The sequence below is a fragment of the Simochromis diagramma genome, unplaced genomic scaffold (genome assembly GCF_900408965.1).
Source record: "Simochromis diagramma unplaced genomic scaffold, fSimDia1.1 OVJJ01000304.1, whole genome shotgun sequence".
In the NCBI taxonomy this organism is placed as follows: Eukaryota; Metazoa; Chordata; class Actinopteri; order Cichliformes; family Cichlidae; genus Simochromis; species Simochromis diagramma.
In genome coordinates, this window is record NW_024387030.1 from 20,998,470 (window position 1) to 21,018,328 (window position 19,859).

Below are 19,859 nucleotides of genomic sequence, written 5' to 3' on the forward strand. Positions count from 1 at the left end.
TGTGTGTGTGTGTGTGTGTGTGTGTGAACTTTGGAACCATTGGATTTACGGCTTGAGCAGATCCACTCACCTGACAGCAAACGAGTCAAAGTTCAACGTGACAGTAACTCAAAACACACACGCACAGACACGCTTCGAATGCATTATCTTTCTTTCTAAATCTTTCCAGCATATATTCATGTATAAAAGCTACAATGTGAATAAATGATGCACCCAAATGCAAGTGTCCTGAAGAAGAACCAGGATTAAGATCCAGTTTAACAAAATGCACACTGAGTCCTAATCTGAAACCTTTTGGTATAAAAAAAAAACCTGGAGAGGAAAAGATAAGAGAGGAGACAGTTCAAGATCCAGTAAAAGTAAACTGTACAGTGTGTGTTTCCTGGATTATAATTAATAATGCATAACCGTCCCTCATCCTGCCAAAACCACCTGACTGCAGCTCTGCAAGGAAACATTATGTAATAATTATCATTTTTCACTGGAGAGGGTTTGAATGTCTTCCTAAAGGTCCTTTCCAGTAGCAAGACCAAGTAATTTAAGCATAGGGTGTGTCTTTAAATACAGTTTCAAACAGTTTCATAACTGCACATTCCCACTAGGAAAGCAGTGACTGTGGTCTCTCCTATGTTATTCATAAGGTAGCTTATGGGAATTCCTCTGTCCCTATGAGAAAGCACAGTCCTATTTAGTACTTCTGCTGCAGCATTCTGCATTAACTGAAGACTTTTCAGCATCATTCTGAGACAGGATGTTTCTATCATTTTAGTTTTATTTGTGCAAACGCGAGAAAGTAGTCCTAGACATATTTGTTTAATGTGTGTATTGAAAGACATATACTGGTCAAAAATGAATTACAGTGTTACAAGGTAATGTGCAATGAACTATGTCTGAATTTAGAAGTGAGAAATTAGAGGTCATCCAGGCTTTCAAGTCTTTCAAATATGTCTGCAGTTTAACAGTTGATTTGAAGAAAGCATAGGAATGACAGTGTTTTCTATCTATTCCTATATGTAAAACGAATTGGTCCCAGCACAGGACCCTGTTGAACTCTGTGAACTTTTATGTGTGAAACCTTTTCTATTTATATGCACTAATTGAAATCGATCAGATAGATATACCAAATGTGTGCTCTAATCTCTGTACTGTTTTAGTCAACAGTATTATATGCTGCACTAACATTTAGCAGGACGAGCACAAAGGGACGTCCACTGCAAGAGACCATAAGAATCTGCCCTAGTCCTTTTTCTGTGCTATAGTGCACTCTAAATCCTAAGCAAACAGTACAGCACTTGGTATTCCCAGGTAGTCCTCCATCCCAGTATTGACCAGACTTGACTCGACTTACCTTCTGACAGCTGGTGTGCTAAGGGTGGTATGGGCATAAGCTTGATTCCTTTCTCTTAGAAGACTTGTGGTTTGTTCAAGATGCAACTTTAGAAACCTTAGCCTTAGTGCCATGTTCTGTTTAGCGAGAAGAGGTTTTCCTCTGGCAACTATTCCAAGCAGGCCATACTTGTTCAGTCTTATAATTACACTGTTATGACCTTTAACATTTAAGATGCTAAATGAGTCCTAAATCTTTCACTGTAGAAGAATGAACTTCAAATTATTTGGAAGAGGACATTCCCAGACTGTTGGACGGGAACAATTGCTTCCCTAAGATCACTGCTAATGTCTTTTCTCTTAGGCATTATATAGACAAACAAACTCCAAACAGAAAAAATAACTGTCTGAGAAATGTGGTTATAATAAAGTCCCAAAAAACAAAACACTGGAACCTTGAGTACATGTACTGAATAAACTTTATTAATTTTATTCATTTCCAGCTCTGCTAACAGGATGAGAGGTGGAAATGCATTAGAACAACAGTGGAACAACATTATTACAAAATACATCCGGCTGAAAAAGAAAAAAAAAAAACTTTTACATTCAGGTAAATGGAAGTTTGACCTTTTCACTACATGTACAGCTGGACGGATAAAATCATACAGAAAACATAAGAAAATAACATGATTCATACATGTTTCACTTTTATAGACGGGGACAGAGAGTGACTGCAGATGTGCCCTTTTGCTTGGAAGATTGAAAGCCTTTGTGTGGCTGCTGAGCAAAAACAGTACATGACACTTATTAATCTAGCAATTCCACCAGTCTTTGCCCCAATAGCAGACAGAGAAGACAAAAGCTGTGCTATGCAGGAATTATTATTACCCTCATTAAGTAGGTGGAACCTGTTGCTGTTTGTTCATCTGCACAAAAGAAGGTTTGCAGAAAAAAAAAACAAGTTGAACTTCATGAAACTTGGTGGAGAGATGGAATTAAGGGCATTAAGGTTTGACTTTTTAGAAAAATATCTACATTTTTAAAATTATTTATTCCTATTATTACTGAAATAACATGGTTCAGTTTTGGGAAAGAAATCTGATGTCTACATTTTAAAAAAACTACAGAAAATCTCCACAGTAGTTTAAGTCACATCTAAGGAAACCGTCATCTTCCTCAAACTTTAACTAAAGAACTTTTTTGCCTATTGTGACAACTCCTTCCACCCCACCTCCTCCTCCTTTTAAGGGCACTGAACCTTACACTTAACTTACATTATATGATAACCCTGAATTAGATAAGCAGATGAAAATGGATGTTAAAAACAGTATTAGTAACATATGAATATAATTTATTGTAGACGGGCTTGGAAATTAAATGCACTGACAGTTGCATGTTAAAAGCACTGATGTGCAGCAGACCTCCTGTAAAATCCTCAAGGATAACCACAGTCCTGTCATAGGAACAGAGGCCTTTAAACACAACTTAAAAACAGCAACATGGTGACAATGTCAAATGAAAACAATGTATTCTGACAAACTAAAAGCCTTTGAAATGAAAAGGCACTGATATGGAACGTCTTCCCTTTACATCTGCTGTGGTTTTAAAGGTATAATTCATTTATATATATCAGAAAATACAATTTCAGACATTTATTTAACCATAAAAACCGCATGAGTTACCTTCTCCCACTTATCTTATCTGTTAAAAATCCTCTATAATTTTAGCTAATTGTTTTTCAAACCAATAGTTGGAAGTCACAGCTAATTTTGTTGCTGGGTTTTTAGGTTTGGGTTATGTTGTTGAGTGTTTTATGTCTCAGATGGGATGCAAAAATGTGTTGCGATATCTTATTTTGTTCTGATGTAATCTCATTTGAAATTTGACATTTAAAAAAAGAAAAGAAGAAAGAAATAACAAGACAGGACCTATTTCCTGCAAACTCTGTTTCCTGTTTAAAATTTTTCTTTGAATGGTGATGTTAAGACCAGACGCTGAAGTTTTCAGTCTTGCTATTATAAGATCAGAGGTCATGGCTCTCCTCCTGTCCTTTTCATTTTACAATGTCAGGAAACAGAATCAATTGAGCACATACTGACAACTGCATTTCAGGACACTGTCTATCCCTGTGAGCAAATTAGCACTGAGCTGCAGACTATGACCTCTGACCTCACTGTGAGGCCCACATGGAGTGGGAATAAAGCTATGTTACAGCTTCTGATTGCAATACATACTATGTCAGCTTTTACTCCCCAGCTTTAGTTTGTTGTGATGCTGCTGGAGCCATTGCGATTGTTTAAAATGTTAGATTTTATTAATTTTTATTTCATTAACTTGTTTTATTTATTTATTTATTTTTTGCATAATGTCATCATCAAGACACATCTTTGGTATTTTTATCTAAAAGCGTTTAAAGACGAAGTTTCCATAGTGCTACAAATGTTTTTAACAGAATAGAGATTTGCTACAGCCTGGACTGCCAGGTGTTTCAGTCAGTTTAGCAGTGTTTTTCTGTGAAGGAGAATAACTGTCATTGTTGTGTAACTGTGAAGACCTTTTAGGATAAAGCCGGAACAGCTTAAAGGATGGGGAAAAATCCAGAAAGATATTATGAACACCAGCAAGTATGCATTTAAACTTGCATCTAAAGTTTTGTGCAAGTGATGTCCTTTGAAATATGTTGCAGTAAAATGAATAAACTGCACCCTAGCACTAACTGTTACCTTCGGATAGTCGGTTTTCAAGGTTAAACATGAATATATGAATATGAACTTGCCGTCCTTCAGAAATTAAAGTGAATGGTGAAACCAGAATTAGGCAAATGTGGCTATATTATACAAGAACTTTGTCACTTTTCTTCTTTAATGCAATTAAATCAGCTGAAATGCTCATTATGTAAAATATTATCAAAATAAAAGTGCTTTGTTTGACTGCTGCCTGAAAATGTCAAGCATTATTAGGCTCTAATGCATCGTCTTAGTGAATGTATCCAACAAAACCTTACCCTTTGACCTTGTGTAGCATTAGGTGGCCCATTTGTTCTCCTGTTTGTTCAACGAGCAGCAGCAGACACGTTCACCTGTGATGGTTCTTTACATTTTTACACCTCTTCTCTGCTCAGTCTCTCTTCAGCAGCTTGCTTGGCATCCTGTGAGCACTCTAGTCCTCAATATGATTGTACAAGGCATCTGCAGTAGGGTTTTTGCGGTGGGATGGGGGCACCAGGTGGTTGGGGAGCTCAGTGGGCAGCTCGTAGCCCTCCAGTTTGATCTTGATGAGATGCTGAGCAAGGGCAAACTCCTCGTCATCCAGCATGCCATCCTGGTCGCAGTCGGCCAGCTTCCAGATCTTCCCTAGCACAGTGTTGGGCAGCCGAGAGTTCATCATCTCTTTCTTGGCATTGACGCCAGTTATCTTGCCGTTGATAGGCATCAGAGTGTAGAAGATCTCATCGTAACGGTGCTTGTCCCGGCTGACAATCCAATCTTCAGCGTCAGCCCCAGCACTGATCCCCTCACCGTAGCCCTGACCAAAGGGCCCATCCTGGGAGCCCTCAAAGGCACCACCTGACACCATGGCAGGAGGCTGCTTGGCCTCCTCCTCCCGGATCATCGCCATAAGAACAGCAATCTTTGAGGCTAACATTTTATCCACCTTCTCAATCAGCTTCACCTTCAGAGATGGGAACTTACTGAAGTCATAGTGCTGCAGCATGTCCTGAAGGAGAAGAAGAGACACAGGTTAACGTCTGCTAACTACTTTTACAGCTCACACTCAGAGAAACAACTACAAAGATGACAGATAATGAAGCCTTTAAAATTGTGGTATATCTTTGGATGAGGTACTTGAACACATTATCATAACATGGTGGCTTGCTCTTTCTGCTCCAGCTTGCAGCTTTCAAAAGGAATGCAAGCTGGACTCTTTTCTGCAAGGCTTTACTATGCACATTTTCTTTTTTTGCCACAAACCTCAACACAAGATTACAGCAAACTGATATTTGCATGTGGGATTAATGTTAGTCACTAAACTTTTGACCCCCTCCCCCGCCAGTCTGCCATTTATTCCAGATTTTATCGATTGCTTAAACACAAATTTCTGAAATTATATCTCATATTGCCAAAACAGTAAACACAAATCATCTCACTCAATTTCCCAAACATAGTATTGTACAATATTGAACAATCTACACTCAAAACCATTCACTCTTGCTGAAAAATCAAACTTTGCCCACAGAGAGCACACACAAGGCCTCAAAAACACACACACAACAACATAGTCGTACACATTGGTGCAATAAATGTAAAACAATATTCCCAAAACTGGTAAGTTATGTTGCTTGTGGTTCTTCCCCTCAAAAACCTTTTCACATGATGAACACAAAAAAATGCAACCAATGTATATACAGTGGCACATTTTTATTCATGTACCATACAGTACAACACACACCAAAAACATTAGTCCACCTCAGCATCCTGTCTGTGGTCTGGGTCAGGCCAGGGTCAGGTTCCCTGTAGTGCAGCTGGAACATATGTTGTCTCAGACCATCAAGAAAAGCAAGGAGCTATAGTGTTATAGGGTCCTAGAATGGCATGCTGGTGGAGTATCCCCCGTTGGCTGATGGCTGCGCACAGAGTGACATTCCCTCCATGCTGACCAGGGACATTTACAATAGCCCGATAGCCAATTATGTTCCTCCACCTCCTCCTTGCTGGTGTCCTAGACCTCCTTCTCCTCCTCCTTGACCTCTTCCTATGCATGTCTTTGGATCCATTGTTTCAAACCTGAGTGAGCTGACTTTGGCCCTTTTGACTATCCATCAAAGTTTCTGATTGGTGTGTGATGCATTTTGACTCCTAGTGTTTCCACTTTGTTAACTGTGTGCTGATTGAGCTAAAGCTGTGCTTATGTGAGTTAACATTATTGACTGCTTTCTTGGGGTGTCTGGCGCGTTTTGGTTGCGTCTATCGCGTTCGGTGTGAACACACCGTAAGTGACCACATGGTGTCAGCACTGACAAATGTAGGGATTTGTGTGTAGAGTTTTGCAGTAACAGTCCACCACATCTGACTCATATGGTAAAGCAGGGGCATAGTGTTTATAGTTCAGGGAAATGGGTGTGCTTTTTAGAAAGTGGCATTATGGTTTTGAAATTTGGGTTCAAACTGAGGTTTAGATGTTGTTTACCTTTCTTGTTTTGTGTGCTTATTCCTTGACTTAGTGAGTTTGCTGTCATCAATGTAGTTTATTTTAAATCACCACCCAAAACACTGGGATTCCTTTTGTTTTGAGCATTACACCTGTTGTTGACTATACATAAAAATGGTCAGAGATTCTCACAGTGAAGTAAAGCAGACGAACCTTAAACCTGAATTTGTTTTACTGGCCAGCAGGGGTCACCTGATCTCCTAGTTACAGGGTCGTGCTTCACTTATGGTTGGTAAGTAACTACCATATGAGTAATGGATTGATTCTTATTTAATGCTTTTCTATACTACTCTTGAGCACTCACAGCAACTTTGGCCAGGATCAAACCACCAACCTTCTGATTAGTAGAGGGCCTGCTCTACCCCCCTGAGCCACAGCCATTCACAGTCCTTTTACATTTTAATGAGATCCAAGCCTCACTAATGATATATATTTTATTCAGAAGCAAAATAACCACAGCCCAATAAAAAGGCCTAAATGGGACTTACTAACACGCTGACAGCACGATTGCACATTGGTTGGATTTTCAGAGAGGTAAGTGTGTTTTAGCAATTTTCTGTACAAAAATCTATGAATTTTACACATTTCTGAATGACGTGTAAATGTTTCACTTAACATAATAGGACATTTTTCTGGAATTCTAATTACTAGTACCATAATATGCCTTCATTTTAATTACTGGTGTCGCTGCTTAAAGAAAGCTATTTGTAAAATAACTACAGGCTCTTTTTCAGGACATCTCACCAGGGAAGTGAAAAATCTCAAACATTTTCTCTGACAATAATCCAATAAAAACAAAGTTTCGCTGAGGGAAACACACACACACTTGCTGTGCAGCATCTCTCTATCGGCCCAGCAGAGCAGCTGCAGTTCAGTTCATTCTGTCCCAGCAGCTAAAACCTTCCCTGACGTCAGGAAAACAGTTCTTCTTCTTCAGATCACACGTTGTTCCGCATGATGACATGATGCAATGCTATAATCATTTGTTTATCATTTAAATTTATCATTTATCATTTAAATTCAGGTTTTCTTTTACTAAACAATGATTTTCCTGTATTTGCATAAACAGGGACAGGGATTATATTAAACCCAGTGCTCCAGGTCTATCAGCCAGTGTCCAAGAGTGCATTTGCAAACTCTGCCACTCTAAAGGACACATACACTTCAGAACGACAATTCCACTGAGTGGGCAAGAAGTATAGCACTACTATTCCTATGTGATGCTTCCTATTTGTCAAATTAAAACACAATTTTCTAGAGTCAGGAAGAATAATTATTTGATCCACTACTGAATTTTTAAATTTATTCACTTACAAAGAAGTATAAGGAGTCATGTTTTGCTTCGGAATCAAATACTTATTTCACTCAGTGACATGCAAACCAATTCATGACTTTTAAGTAATGCGCTTTTCTTTTCTGTATATTTGCCATTCTGTCTCTCCCCTTTAAAATGAAACTGCTATAAAAAATTAGAAGACTGCTCATTTCTTTGGAAGTGAGCAAACTGTCAAATTCAACAGGGAATTAAATCATTTCCCGTACGGTACGAGCGGCTTCTGTTTCAAGAAAATAAAGACAACTGTTACTGTGATATGACTGTGATACAAAAAACTATTCTAAAATTGGCAGTTACAGTTACATTGTCTCTTTTTGTTGTGTTAAAAGTGATTAACAGACTTTATCTGGGTTGAGTAAAAATATTCTCAGGATATCCAGGTCCAAAATATATATGTGTGTGTGTGTGTGTGTGTGTGTGTGTGTGTGTGTGTGTGTGTGTGTGTGTGTGTGTGTGTGTGTGTGTGTGTGTGTGTTTTAATAACCAGCAGGAGATGACTCCTGTCTAATTGCACAGAGGTCTTTGGGAACTGCTGGCTACTGTGTTGGCTTTTACGTACCTGCATCTTAGTGACATTGGGGAAGTCTCCAGGGCTGATGTGGTGCTCTCTCTGTAGGACGGTGTAGATCTCCGGGAGTCTCTGGATCAGTTCGTCCTTCTTCTTTTCCCGTCCAAACAGAGATGGCATCTCTTTCTTCAGGTAGCTGATAATGTAGGCATGCACCTGCAAGCAGGAAAGCAATGGAGATCATAAGCATTTTAAAATGCCGTGGAGGGGACACAGATCTAAATTCTGTGCCTTAAAACTTAAAGTTTCTTTTAATGGCAGCTTTGGCAGCTTTTTTCCTTTGAGACATTTGAGATTGCATTGAAAGAAGAGGAATGAAACTAAAAGTGTTGCATCAGAAAGCTGATTGAAACTGATCACAAAAGTTCATTCAGCTCATTAAATCTTAAAAAAAGCCAAAATTCAGGACAAGTGAGCAAGCAAACAGAGAAGAAGTCTGAGTACATGGCAACACTTAACTGAGACAAAACCGAAGTTATTTATGACTGATCCCCTTTAACTCTTCTGTGTTACCAGTGTAACACACAGCATGGCACAGAAGACACTACCCTGATAGTTCCTCAAAAGGAAAAGGTCACAGCCCTCCCGCTGCCAGAGCTCCGTTCAATAACAGCACTGTTTACACAGAGTTTCCTTAATCACACCACCAACACAGGAAGTCTGCTATCTGGGCTACAGGTTACCATGGAGGGCAAGGAAGCTCATACTCTCATGTGTTTAGGTTAATAAAATGAGATTTGAAAATTCAAACAATCAGAAATTGTGAGATGACATCTCACAAATTTAACTTTAATCATTTGTATTTAAGTAAAGAAAAAAAATAATTCTTGGCACAAATAATCTTTACATGGAACAACCACAACGTCGACATTTTGTCAACATAAAAACAAAGAATATTTCACAAAATATTCTTTGTTTAAATCTTTAAATATGATTTTATTATGGAATGAAATGGATAATGCAGAAATCTCAGGCTGTTTCCTCTTGCTGGAATAAAAATATAGCTTGAAGTCTGGGTGTTGAGACTCTGGATGAGAGAGAAACAGGAAACTATGAGATGCTGGGTCAGAGGGGAACTGATGGTGACTGATGGATTAGAAGAGGAGAAGAAACAGGAGGAGAAAGGAGGAATGTAGGAGTGCAGGAGGATCATCGGTTACACAGGCAAAGGCATAATGATGGTGGAAGGAAGGGAGGAGTAACACAGTGAGGGAATGAGGTCATTGGATTTCTGAGGGCAAAGTGCCAGAGTACATGAGTGCCATTTATTAAAAGTTACAGAGGAAGGAAAAACAAAACTAAAAAGACTCCTTGGCATGTTTCTGGGTGCTGAACATAACTACATGTGTGAGAAAACAGCTTAGATTCATTTCATTTTCAAATGTACAAAAAAAAACCCAAACACAAAACTGTCATTTGTAACTGTAACAAAAACATCTACAAATCCCATTATTTCCTTTGCATCAGTGGCTTAACGTTATCACACCACAAACATCACATCGCAGTGTTTCCTCTAGAAAGCACTTGTCATATGTTAGTAGAGAGCAGCCAAATCCTTTGTTTAGCTGATAATTGAAATATGCACCATAACAAAGTTGCTAAACCTCACAGGATTGTGTCATTTCAAGAACTTTTGCAGCTAAACACACATCTGTGCTTGGTGTGGATCGCTCACTCAGGACAGATTCCAGCTCATTGTATAACAACACAACAGACCTGATACAGCTGCTGGATGTGCCTCACTATTAAGTTTTCACAGCAGCCTTCGCAATTTCCCACATAAAAAAAAGAAGCAACCACGGAGGAAGAGGCTGTGACTTCACAATGAATCTCCTGAGATGATAGACGATCAAATCAACTTGAGCGTCATTGTACAACATTACGAAACATTACAGAGATTAATAATATTAATATGATTGATGTTATTAACCTGCTTCTCTTTGTTTGCTCAAAAATATAGTGGTACCTGAAGTACTTGATCTTTGTTATACTTCAAATATAATAACATTTTACATGCTCTCAAACTTCGTTCTATGTGGTGTACGCTAGAAGGCTTTTTACAAAATAAAAGCCCTTTGTTTCTTATATGCTTCTACCAGGCTGGACAAGTGTTTCAAATACTGAGCTGAGCATATGCCCTGTATCCCCCACTATGGTGACAATAAGCAAAAATGCAGCTCGGTTAAAGTTAAAGTTAAACTGTTAACTGTTTGATAGCTCTACATTATTATAACCAAATAAACAATAAGGCCCTGATTTAAATTTTTTAAAGCTCATTTTATTTATTTATTGGTCAGACCTGCTCATATCAAATTATAAGTCTGAAACATTAAAACACACCAAGTAACAAATTAACTGCAGTTACATTGTTGTTACATCAATTATTGAGCTGAATTACAGTTTTCCTTTCTTTATTTACTTAAGGTAGGACTACTTTGAAAATTATAGGACTCCTCTGGCTGTATACATAAATACAACCATGTTCTTATTAGCAAGAGTATAAAATTAAATTATATCTAAAAAAAGACCCACACCAGCACAGTGATGGCAAAATATAAGCCCTGCATGATATGTGTGACTAAAGCATGTTTTCTATCTCATTTAGTTCTTTAATAAATATTTAAAACTCTTCTAAATTGAATTCATGTGGTTGTTGTAAGCTTGGTTTCAGGATTAGGGTCTGATTCAGGCTTTATTTCCACATCAGTGTTAAAATTAAATACCACTTCTGTTTCCTGTTTCCCCAGAATAAAAAACATCTATGTTTCGATTCTTCATTTGAAAGGCTGAAACAACAGCTGACATCATTAGAAACCATTTTCTCACAAGGACACCTCCATTAAACATAGACTCAGCCAGTTGGAAACACTATCCCAGAGATCCTCAGTCAAATATTCCACAGTATTCCTAGAATTCCTGAAAGTCTAGAATTCCTGAAAGTTAACTCCAACCACAACGTGTGACTTCCTGTCTCACCTTGGCCAACCTCGCCCTCTTGATCAAGTCGTTGAGTTTACGGAGAGCAGCATTCCTGGGAAGACTCTGGATGTCCCGGAACAGGTCCTGAGACTCTGCCTCGAACAGACGCCTGACAATTACCAGGAATGAATCAATGAATGAATGAAGTAAGACACGTATATGGAGAAAGAAATCCTACTCTAACAAGCAAATGAGTAAACACACGAACAAATGGATGGATGGATGAAACAATACATACATCATGGAGAAAGGTTAAATAACTAAATTAGATTATTTAATGAACATATGAATAACAGTTTTCTTCATTCTTACAACCATCTATCATACTATATTTTTATAGTATATTTATTTTTTCATTCAATTCCACTTGTGCAATCAATTCTTTTGAGAAAGCAATAATCAATTTTAATTGCAGCACCTGTTCTACATGTTTTAATGTGTAAACACATGAACTGTGTATATGCTGTGTAGCTCCAAGCTTAGTTTTTCAATTCCATCCAAAATTTGTCTTTAGATGAGAAGAGTGGGGGGTGGGAACTAAAACAAATTGCTTCAGTCAGAGGATGAAATTGATGGGTTGGTTTGGAATTATGAATCATAGATAAGAGGTTCTCGTGTCTAACTTCATTAAAAAAAGCATCATTCCCTGCGAACAAACGGACGAAGTAACGTATCTCACCTGTTCTCTGTGTTTTGCAGCGGTTTGGCCCAGAAGGAGCCGAGATAAACTCTCACCACCTCTGGAGTGTTGATCACCTTCCCCAGTGACCACATGAGGGCGCCATACACCCGCATAAGCTGTTGGGTGTCCACCTAATCGAACAGGTGAGGAGGAGGAGCTTAAGGTTAGACTGACACAGGTGAGCAGAGTTTAATTTCATGTTAGATTTGTTCAGCTTCTCCTACCTGGTCTGCCTTGTTGAGGACGACTCGGATCTTGTCGTCTTGACCCTTGAAAGCTTTGATGGCCTCTGAAAACTCATCTGAGATGTCCAGCTTGTGTGCATCAAAGAGGAGAATGATCCGGTCCACTCGCTCTCCAAACCAACGCAGGACCTCAGCAAAGTCATAACCTGGCAACAGGGAGACAAACAAAAGGATCAGTCTAGTTCCCATTTCTAGATCATTTCTGGAAAATGAACACTTAGCATAACAAAGTCTAATAATTTTGACTGATGAGAAAGAAAATTACATTTGGCTTGAGGTGTAATTTGTGCACCTCAAGCCAAATTTCATCAGCATTTCTTTTTTGGCTTTGTGTTAAGTTTAAATACCATGGATGATATCTAATGGTTGTAAATGTAAGGAGGGTTTGGTAACAAGTGGCTACCAAATGTTTCTGCTGAAGATGAAGACATGAAAGGATGGTGCAATGTATTTATACTCATAATAATCCTGTTAGTTTTTTGTAACCAAGTTAAATAAACCTAGGAGATGCTAACTTCAGAGTGGGTCTCCAAAAACATTGTCATCCCCACAGAGCTCTAAGAAGGAACTCAAAGTTCCTTTTTGTGTGTGCGTGTGTGTGTGTGTGGACTGGTAAGCTTGAGTGGCGTTCCTTCAGGGCAAGCAAGGTAAGTGTACCTGTCATGAAGCTGGATTTGCACGTATGCAGACTTACAAAGAAATGAAGTCTTTAATTTTTATGTTAGCTTAATTTTAATAGAGATAGACAGGATATCAACTAAAACTCCAGAAAAAAAACAATACACAAAGTGGATATGCACACTATTGAGTGGAACAGGAATTTGATCCCCTACAACCCAGCAATAATTCTGGTTTACAGAGATTAGAATCAACCAGTCAATGAATGAATGAATGAATCAATCAATCAGTCAATCTGATACTCCCGACCCTGAACCATAAGACTATGCTTGGGAGAAAGCACTGTGGTCAGATGAAACCAAAACCAAGCTCTTTGCCATCAAATGAGGCAGAGTATGACACAAAGGACACCATCCCCACAGTCAAGCATGTTTCAAGTGGAAACAATATGCTTTGGGGCTGTTTTTCTACTAAGGCTACAGAGATGACTCCACCACACTGACGTACCAATGGATGGGGTCGTGCACCGTAAAATCTCAGACAGAAGATGGGTCCTAATGATGGGTCATGAATGGGGCTTCCAGCATGACCATGACCCAAAAAAATACTGACAAGGCAACAAAGGAGATGTACATTATGGTTAGGGATGGGTACCGGTATCCAGTGCCATGATGGCAGTAGTAACCAGACCGAAAAGCAGCGCACATTTCGGTGCTTTATTTCGGTGCTTTTTTTCCCTGAGATGTCATACACTTTGAATTCTAGCCAATCATTTTACGTTTCCGAGGATAGTAGGCGGGTCCAGGTACGTACGTTCTTTTAGAGCAGAGCTACAGATTAAAAATGTCCAAGGCGAAGTGGTCAAAGTCTGGCTGTACTTCACAGCAAAATATGCAAACTCAGCAGCCTGCAACAAGTGCTTTAAGCTGATACTGTGATACTGTCAAAGGAGGTAACACCTCAAATCCGAAGAAAAACCTGGTGACGCATAGCGTTTTTTTAAAAGCCGAGAAATGCGCCGTATTTGATAGCTTGCTGCGAGACCTCACACCGAGCGCATCTACAGACGGCGCTCTTCAAGTTGCCAAACAATAGCCAAGAAACCTGAAGGATTTAGAGAGTTTCGGTAAAGAGTGGGCAAAAATCCTGCCTGAGATTTCTTCAAGTCTAGTGACTAAGTACAAGAAACTTCTTACTGTTGCGATTACAAACAAGGGTTTCTCCACCAAGTTGTCTACTAAGTCATGTTTTGCTTGGGGATCTAATATTATTTCACTCAATGACATGCAACTTAGTGTAAAACTTTTATGTAGTGTATTTTTTCTGAATCTTGGGTTGATATTCTGTCTCTGTCTATTTAAATGAAACCACCATAAAATTTAGAGAGTACTAATTTCTTTCTAAATTTCCTTCTAAAACTTACAAATTCAGCAGGAGATCAAATAATTATTTCCCTCACTTCAGCATACAGTAGTCCCGATGTAGGTATATTCATAGTGAATTTAACAGCCACAAAACAGTTCTGTTTCTCTCTGGCTCTCTCTCTCTCTCTGTGTGTGTGTGTGTGTGTGTGTGTGTGTGTGTGTGTGTGTGTGTGTGTGTGTGTGTGTGTGTGTGTGTGTGTGTGTGTGTAAAGTGATATATAGCAATTTGGGTGTGGTTCATCTGAAACTGGGTGACACTGACCTCACTTTTGAAAACTCAAGAGCTTTTATACTCAAACAGGAAGATTGTTGCAGCAGAAGGAAATGTTTCTACTCCTGCTTACATATCTGACTAAATTCTACTTGTCTTTACTGGGTAAATGGGCTGGTATCCAGCACTTCTCTCCTTTTGCTGTGTACTCAGTGCTTCTGCACTAGAAACCATATAAACCCTTCACAAAGATATTTATACAGCATTTTAACTTGAGTTACTTTGTATCTACGGATAGATGCATTGGGGTTAAAATAGTTACCCTCAGTTGAAGGGACAAAAAATAATTTTGATCTTCTCTTTGTCCTGCCTTGCTTGTCAATCATTTCTGCGCAGTGATGCCTCAAAGCAGCAAGTATAAAAAAGTAAAATGCCCTAATGGTAACAATAATAATTATAATAATAATAATAATAATAATAATAATAATAATAATAATAATAATAATAATCATTGAGGAGCAGCTGAAGCTGAGCAGAAGGTATATGAAGGAGTGTAAGGGTGAAGGAGGTCTGAAACATAAGGAGGACTCTTGCTGCAGAGTTCTGCACCATCTACACCCGATAGAAGAGAGAATGGCATTACAGTAGTCCAGATGAGAGGTGACCAGAGTATGAACCCGGAGTTGAGTGCTGAATTAAAAAAGAAAAGGGTGAAGCCTAGAAATGTAATGAAGGTGGAACGTGAGACATGACTGATGTGGGCGGTAAAGGAGAGGGGTTTGTCCAAGATGATTCCAAAACCTTTGACACTATGGAAAGCGTGGACCTGACAATAGATACAACAAAGGGTTAGGCCTGTAGGCAGGATATGAGGACAGGAGGGGGAAGAGAATTTCTGGGTTCTGTAGAATAATACTATTGTGTGTCATCTGCATGAAAAATCAATTGCATACCAAAATTGTGGACAATATTTCCAAGAGGAAGAAGATAAATTATAAAGGCCGCAGCACTGTTCCCTGAGGGACAACATGTTTGACTGACGCGAGAAGTCGGATAATCTTGCCTTGAATAAATTGTTTCCAGTCAGACAGGTAGGCTGTAAACCACTTGAGTGCTGTGTCCTCGATTCCGATGTTAGCCAGATGTTCTAACAGTAACTTGCCATCTTGTGTCTCACTAAATATTAGTTTAGGACCTTTCCTTTCCACCTTACCTACCTTATTTTAGCTGATGTTGGTAAGCTTCAGACAGTACAGCCACTTATTAAGGATGTGTCATTTTAGGATTTTAGAAGACGAGTAAAGGAGGTAAAAACATATTTATACTATTTATCATAGGACTGTATAAGAAGGCCTGTGAATTGTATGAAGCAGGGAAAGGGAGATTCCAGTTAGTTTGTTATATTTTTCCATGCAGTGCTTTTAAGATTTGCACAATAAATCAGGCATAAAAAGGTTCTCAGAAGCTCTCCGTAATTCACTGTCCTCCTGCTCACTTTGAGGTTGCTGGGAAACATATTTATTTGTCCAGGTCTTAACAGGTAGAGCTAAAGTGCACAGTTTACACTGAACACATGGCTTCCAGAGCTGGCTGAGTGTGCATAGAGCACCATCGACCACAGCCAGTGTACCCGAACACATGTGTAGTACAAACACCTTCAGCAAACATTCATACTTTTCTTCTAAATGTGTTTGCCACTTCATCAACCTTAGGTCTAATGGATAACAGATATTTGAAAAGTTTTTGAAATACAATAAGAAGCAAATAAGCAAAAATGTACTGCCTAGTAAAAATGTACATAATAATAAAATGTAGAGTAATAAATTAAATGTAATAAAATAAAAAGAAGTACTTGAGAGTGCAAACCACCACGGCAGCTCCATCTCTGGGCAGTATTTAATTTTAAGGGAACAGTATTGTATTTTGAATATATTTATTTTGTTTTCCTTGTTTCCTTTAAACATGCTTTTAGTGTATTAAAAGCAAGGGCAAACCTTCATTATTTGCCCTGTTGAAACATTTTAATGCACCTGACATAATTTTAAGTATAAATACTTTTTATTATTTTTTTATTTATGGATTAATTCTCTTTCTCTTGACTTTCTTAAATATGTAACCCATCTTGGGGTCAACTTGAAAGAAAGGCAGAAGACTAAAAATGAGATCAGAGGTCAAGTGTGACATGACATTTAGATAAAATTATATTGTGATATTTAGAAGTTTACCAGTATCATTTCCTAAATGCCAATACAAACAATAACAGTAGCATTTTAAAAATAGTTTGAAAAATAAACAATATTTTATGAAAGTTGAATCTTTTTCGAACTTGAGGAAGAGCAAGACATACCATTTCCTATAGACCTAAATGTTGCCAATACAAACAATGGCATTAAGAAACATAGTTTTAAATAGCTCTATATAGCACTTGTATCACTTTGACCTTCAGATCAAACTATCGACCCTAAAGATGATATCAGAGGTTAAACATTTATATGGTACTCTCTACATGTTGACAATACACCGGGGTATTTTTCAACAAACAAAATTTCAGCATATAAATCATCAAGTTTGCCTTGAAGACCTCGGTCGACCAAGGCAAATGGGTTGTTAACATGACCCCAGTGTACGCCCCTACAAAGTTTAATCACATTTCATTCAACACTTTGTTTAAAAACACAACCTTCTTGGCAGAGGTAAAAACGATCTAGAGGTTGGATACCAGCCTATCAGCTGAATTTCACAAATTAAACACAACAGTGGAGCATCCCACTTTGCCTACATTCACAACATCACTTCGGGGCAACAAACATCTGACTGTTTGTGGACACAACACATGTACAATTGCTGATGATGCTTATTATGAAGGTTAATGAGGACTACCATCAGCATTTCTAATGTGTAAATTTTACCCACACTTCAAACGAGTTTCTAGTACTGCTTCCTTTCATGTTCAAAAGTTTTAAAACTAAGAACATCTTAGACAATCTTTCAATGAATTTCTTATGCCTATGTTTTATTAGAAAAAACAAATACACTAATCACTGCAGCTCAACAAACAGGATTATACTGCCTCTGTGGAGAAGCTATTTTTGCAATTTGTCCACCCTGGAGTTGTCCGTTCATGAATAAATGATGCTGTTAGCACTGAGTGCAATGTGTGGCTCAGGTTTGTCCCAGTAGATGTGAGCCTAAGCAGTAAATACGGTCATTGGCTGGGAAATTTTCTGCACCTATGAAACTCATTACAGCAGAGAGAGAAAACACACCTAAGAGGCACAAAACACACCCCTGCAGGGTCAGTAAGATGACCTTCCTCTGATACGAGCTGTCATTGTTCTCTGGTTCTATTACAGGACAACTGATTATTTCACATGCTCCAATTCATTTAAAAACGGAAATGCCTTCTCCTTAAATGTCTACTTCCCCTGCACTGCTGGAACATAGTGAATTATTACTTATTCCACAGTGCAGAGGTGCAAGCGTGGATGTTGCCTTTGTGTGCATGTTGGCAATGTCACAAGTGTGCATTACATGAGGGAATGGCACCAAAAACAATGAGGAAATAGTAATTATTAGGATTTAAAGGAAAACAAGCTAAATACAACCTTGAATGTCAAGCTATTAAAATTCACTCTGACTACTGTCAACCCTGACGAGCATTGTCCAATGAAAAAAATCCAACATTGGATTAATTATGAGTGTTTTGGTGACTCTTAGATAAAAGAAGACATCTGCTGAAGAACTGCAGGTAAGTTTTTTCAATTAAGCTGTTGTTTAGATAGAAAGACTTAAAGTCTACAGCTGGAAGAGACCAATCTGATGATCTCATATTATGAAGAATCTTAATTTTCAGAATGACTGTAAAGATCACATAATTAAACACATACACCCAAGAGCTGTCCAGGTTACTCTACATTAGCAAATCAAAAGGGTGATTGACTGTGACACAGTTAGAATTACACCCATTCAAAGGACAACACATCATGAAGGTTTAACATTTTTTGTAATGAGAATTTCATGATGTTACAAAAGTTGCAAGACTAAACATTCTGAGAGTTGTGGCCACAAAATTCAGCATTTACAGTCAGAACCTTCAGAATAAAACTGAGCAAAAAAAGGATGGAGATATTTTTCGAGTTTAAAGTTTAGCTTTGGGAGGAAGTAACAGATTTAATATCTAACTAACCGCAAGTAATTATCACAAGTTCACAAGTTCAACTAGGAGTGATGATACGTCCCTGGTCGAGGGTTACCCTAGGCATAACCTAACGACAATTATCTAACCTGATCTCCTAATTAAAAAGAACAGCTCGATTATGGCAAAAATGATAATCACGATTATTTTCACTGAAATTGAGATCTCGATTATTTGACGATATTTATTTAACCCTTTAAGACCTACCATAGAACCAAGTCCGCCAGAGCTTATATTATTTTTTTACATGTTGTAGTGCCATTTGTGGGAGCATTTCAAGTTGCTATACAACTGTTATAGCCCATATTTTAATAATATGTATGCATTAAGTCCATAGTAACTACATTAATTGCAAAAAAAGTGCAATAAACTACAAAAAAATTGAAAATAGTTTTTGTTTTGTTTTTTGCATATATTTCTACTTGGAGAAATTTAAGAGGTTTATCCCTCAAAACTTTAAATACAAAAAAGTTGCAAAAAATAGTTTATAACAACAGGAAATTTATTTTGAGTGTCTTCATAGTTTTATTTTGGAGATACACAAATTTTTATATACACTGCAGGAAAAACGAAAAAACAATCATATGATGCAAATTTGCAAAGAAAACAGCATGTGCATCAAAATAAACTATTTCCAGCAGTGCAATTTGAGTTCTAAGCATCCCAGAAACTATTCAGAAAAGTCAAACGTGACCAGTATAGGCTTTTAAGGCCTACAAGTAAAAAAACTACATTTCCGCGAAAATGACGTCACTTCCGGTTTCGGCCAGGAAATGGCGGACATGCCATAGTTCGCGCTGACGTCTGTTTCACGGTGGGAAGTGTTACGAACAGCTGATCGGATCGGCAAAGCGTGTTTCTGGAATATTGTGTTTTTGTTCCTGCAAGTGCTTTTTATGCAATTTTTGCAAAGCTTTATGTGGAAGGAAACCGTGACCGAGGACAAGCTGATGGCATAAGATGTAAGTACAACTCCTCCGGTTTCATATACAAAACAAATTATTGCGCTAGCTTCCACGGTTCAGGTTCTACAGGGATTTAAAAATAGTTACACAAAACGGAGCGTG

The 19,859-nt window shown here is 38.2% G+C and overlaps 1 protein-coding gene across 1 annotated transcript in view; it reads right to left on the minus strand.

The window, feature by feature from the left end:
- Nucleotides 1–1,787: 1,787 nt before the first annotated feature.
- The window catches only part of ehd4 (EH-domain containing 4), a 35,594-nt gene continuing 17,522 nt past the window's right edge, over nt 1,788–19,859 (minus strand). Inside the window, exons 4-8 of the mRNA XM_040041973.1 lie at nt 12,324–12,490; nt 12,097–12,230; nt 11,415–11,526; nt 8,430–8,594; nt 1,788–5,043 (exon numbers count right to left, since the gene is read on the minus strand). Of these exons, the coding sequence (XP_039897907.1) occupies nt 4,486–5,043; nt 8,430–8,594; nt 11,415–11,526; nt 12,097–12,230; nt 12,324–12,490 (1,136 nt within the window). The 3' untranslated portion in view covers nt 1,788–4,485. The remainder of the gene's footprint in view (nt 5,044–8,429; nt 8,595–11,414; nt 11,527–12,096; nt 12,231–12,323; nt 12,491–19,859) is intronic.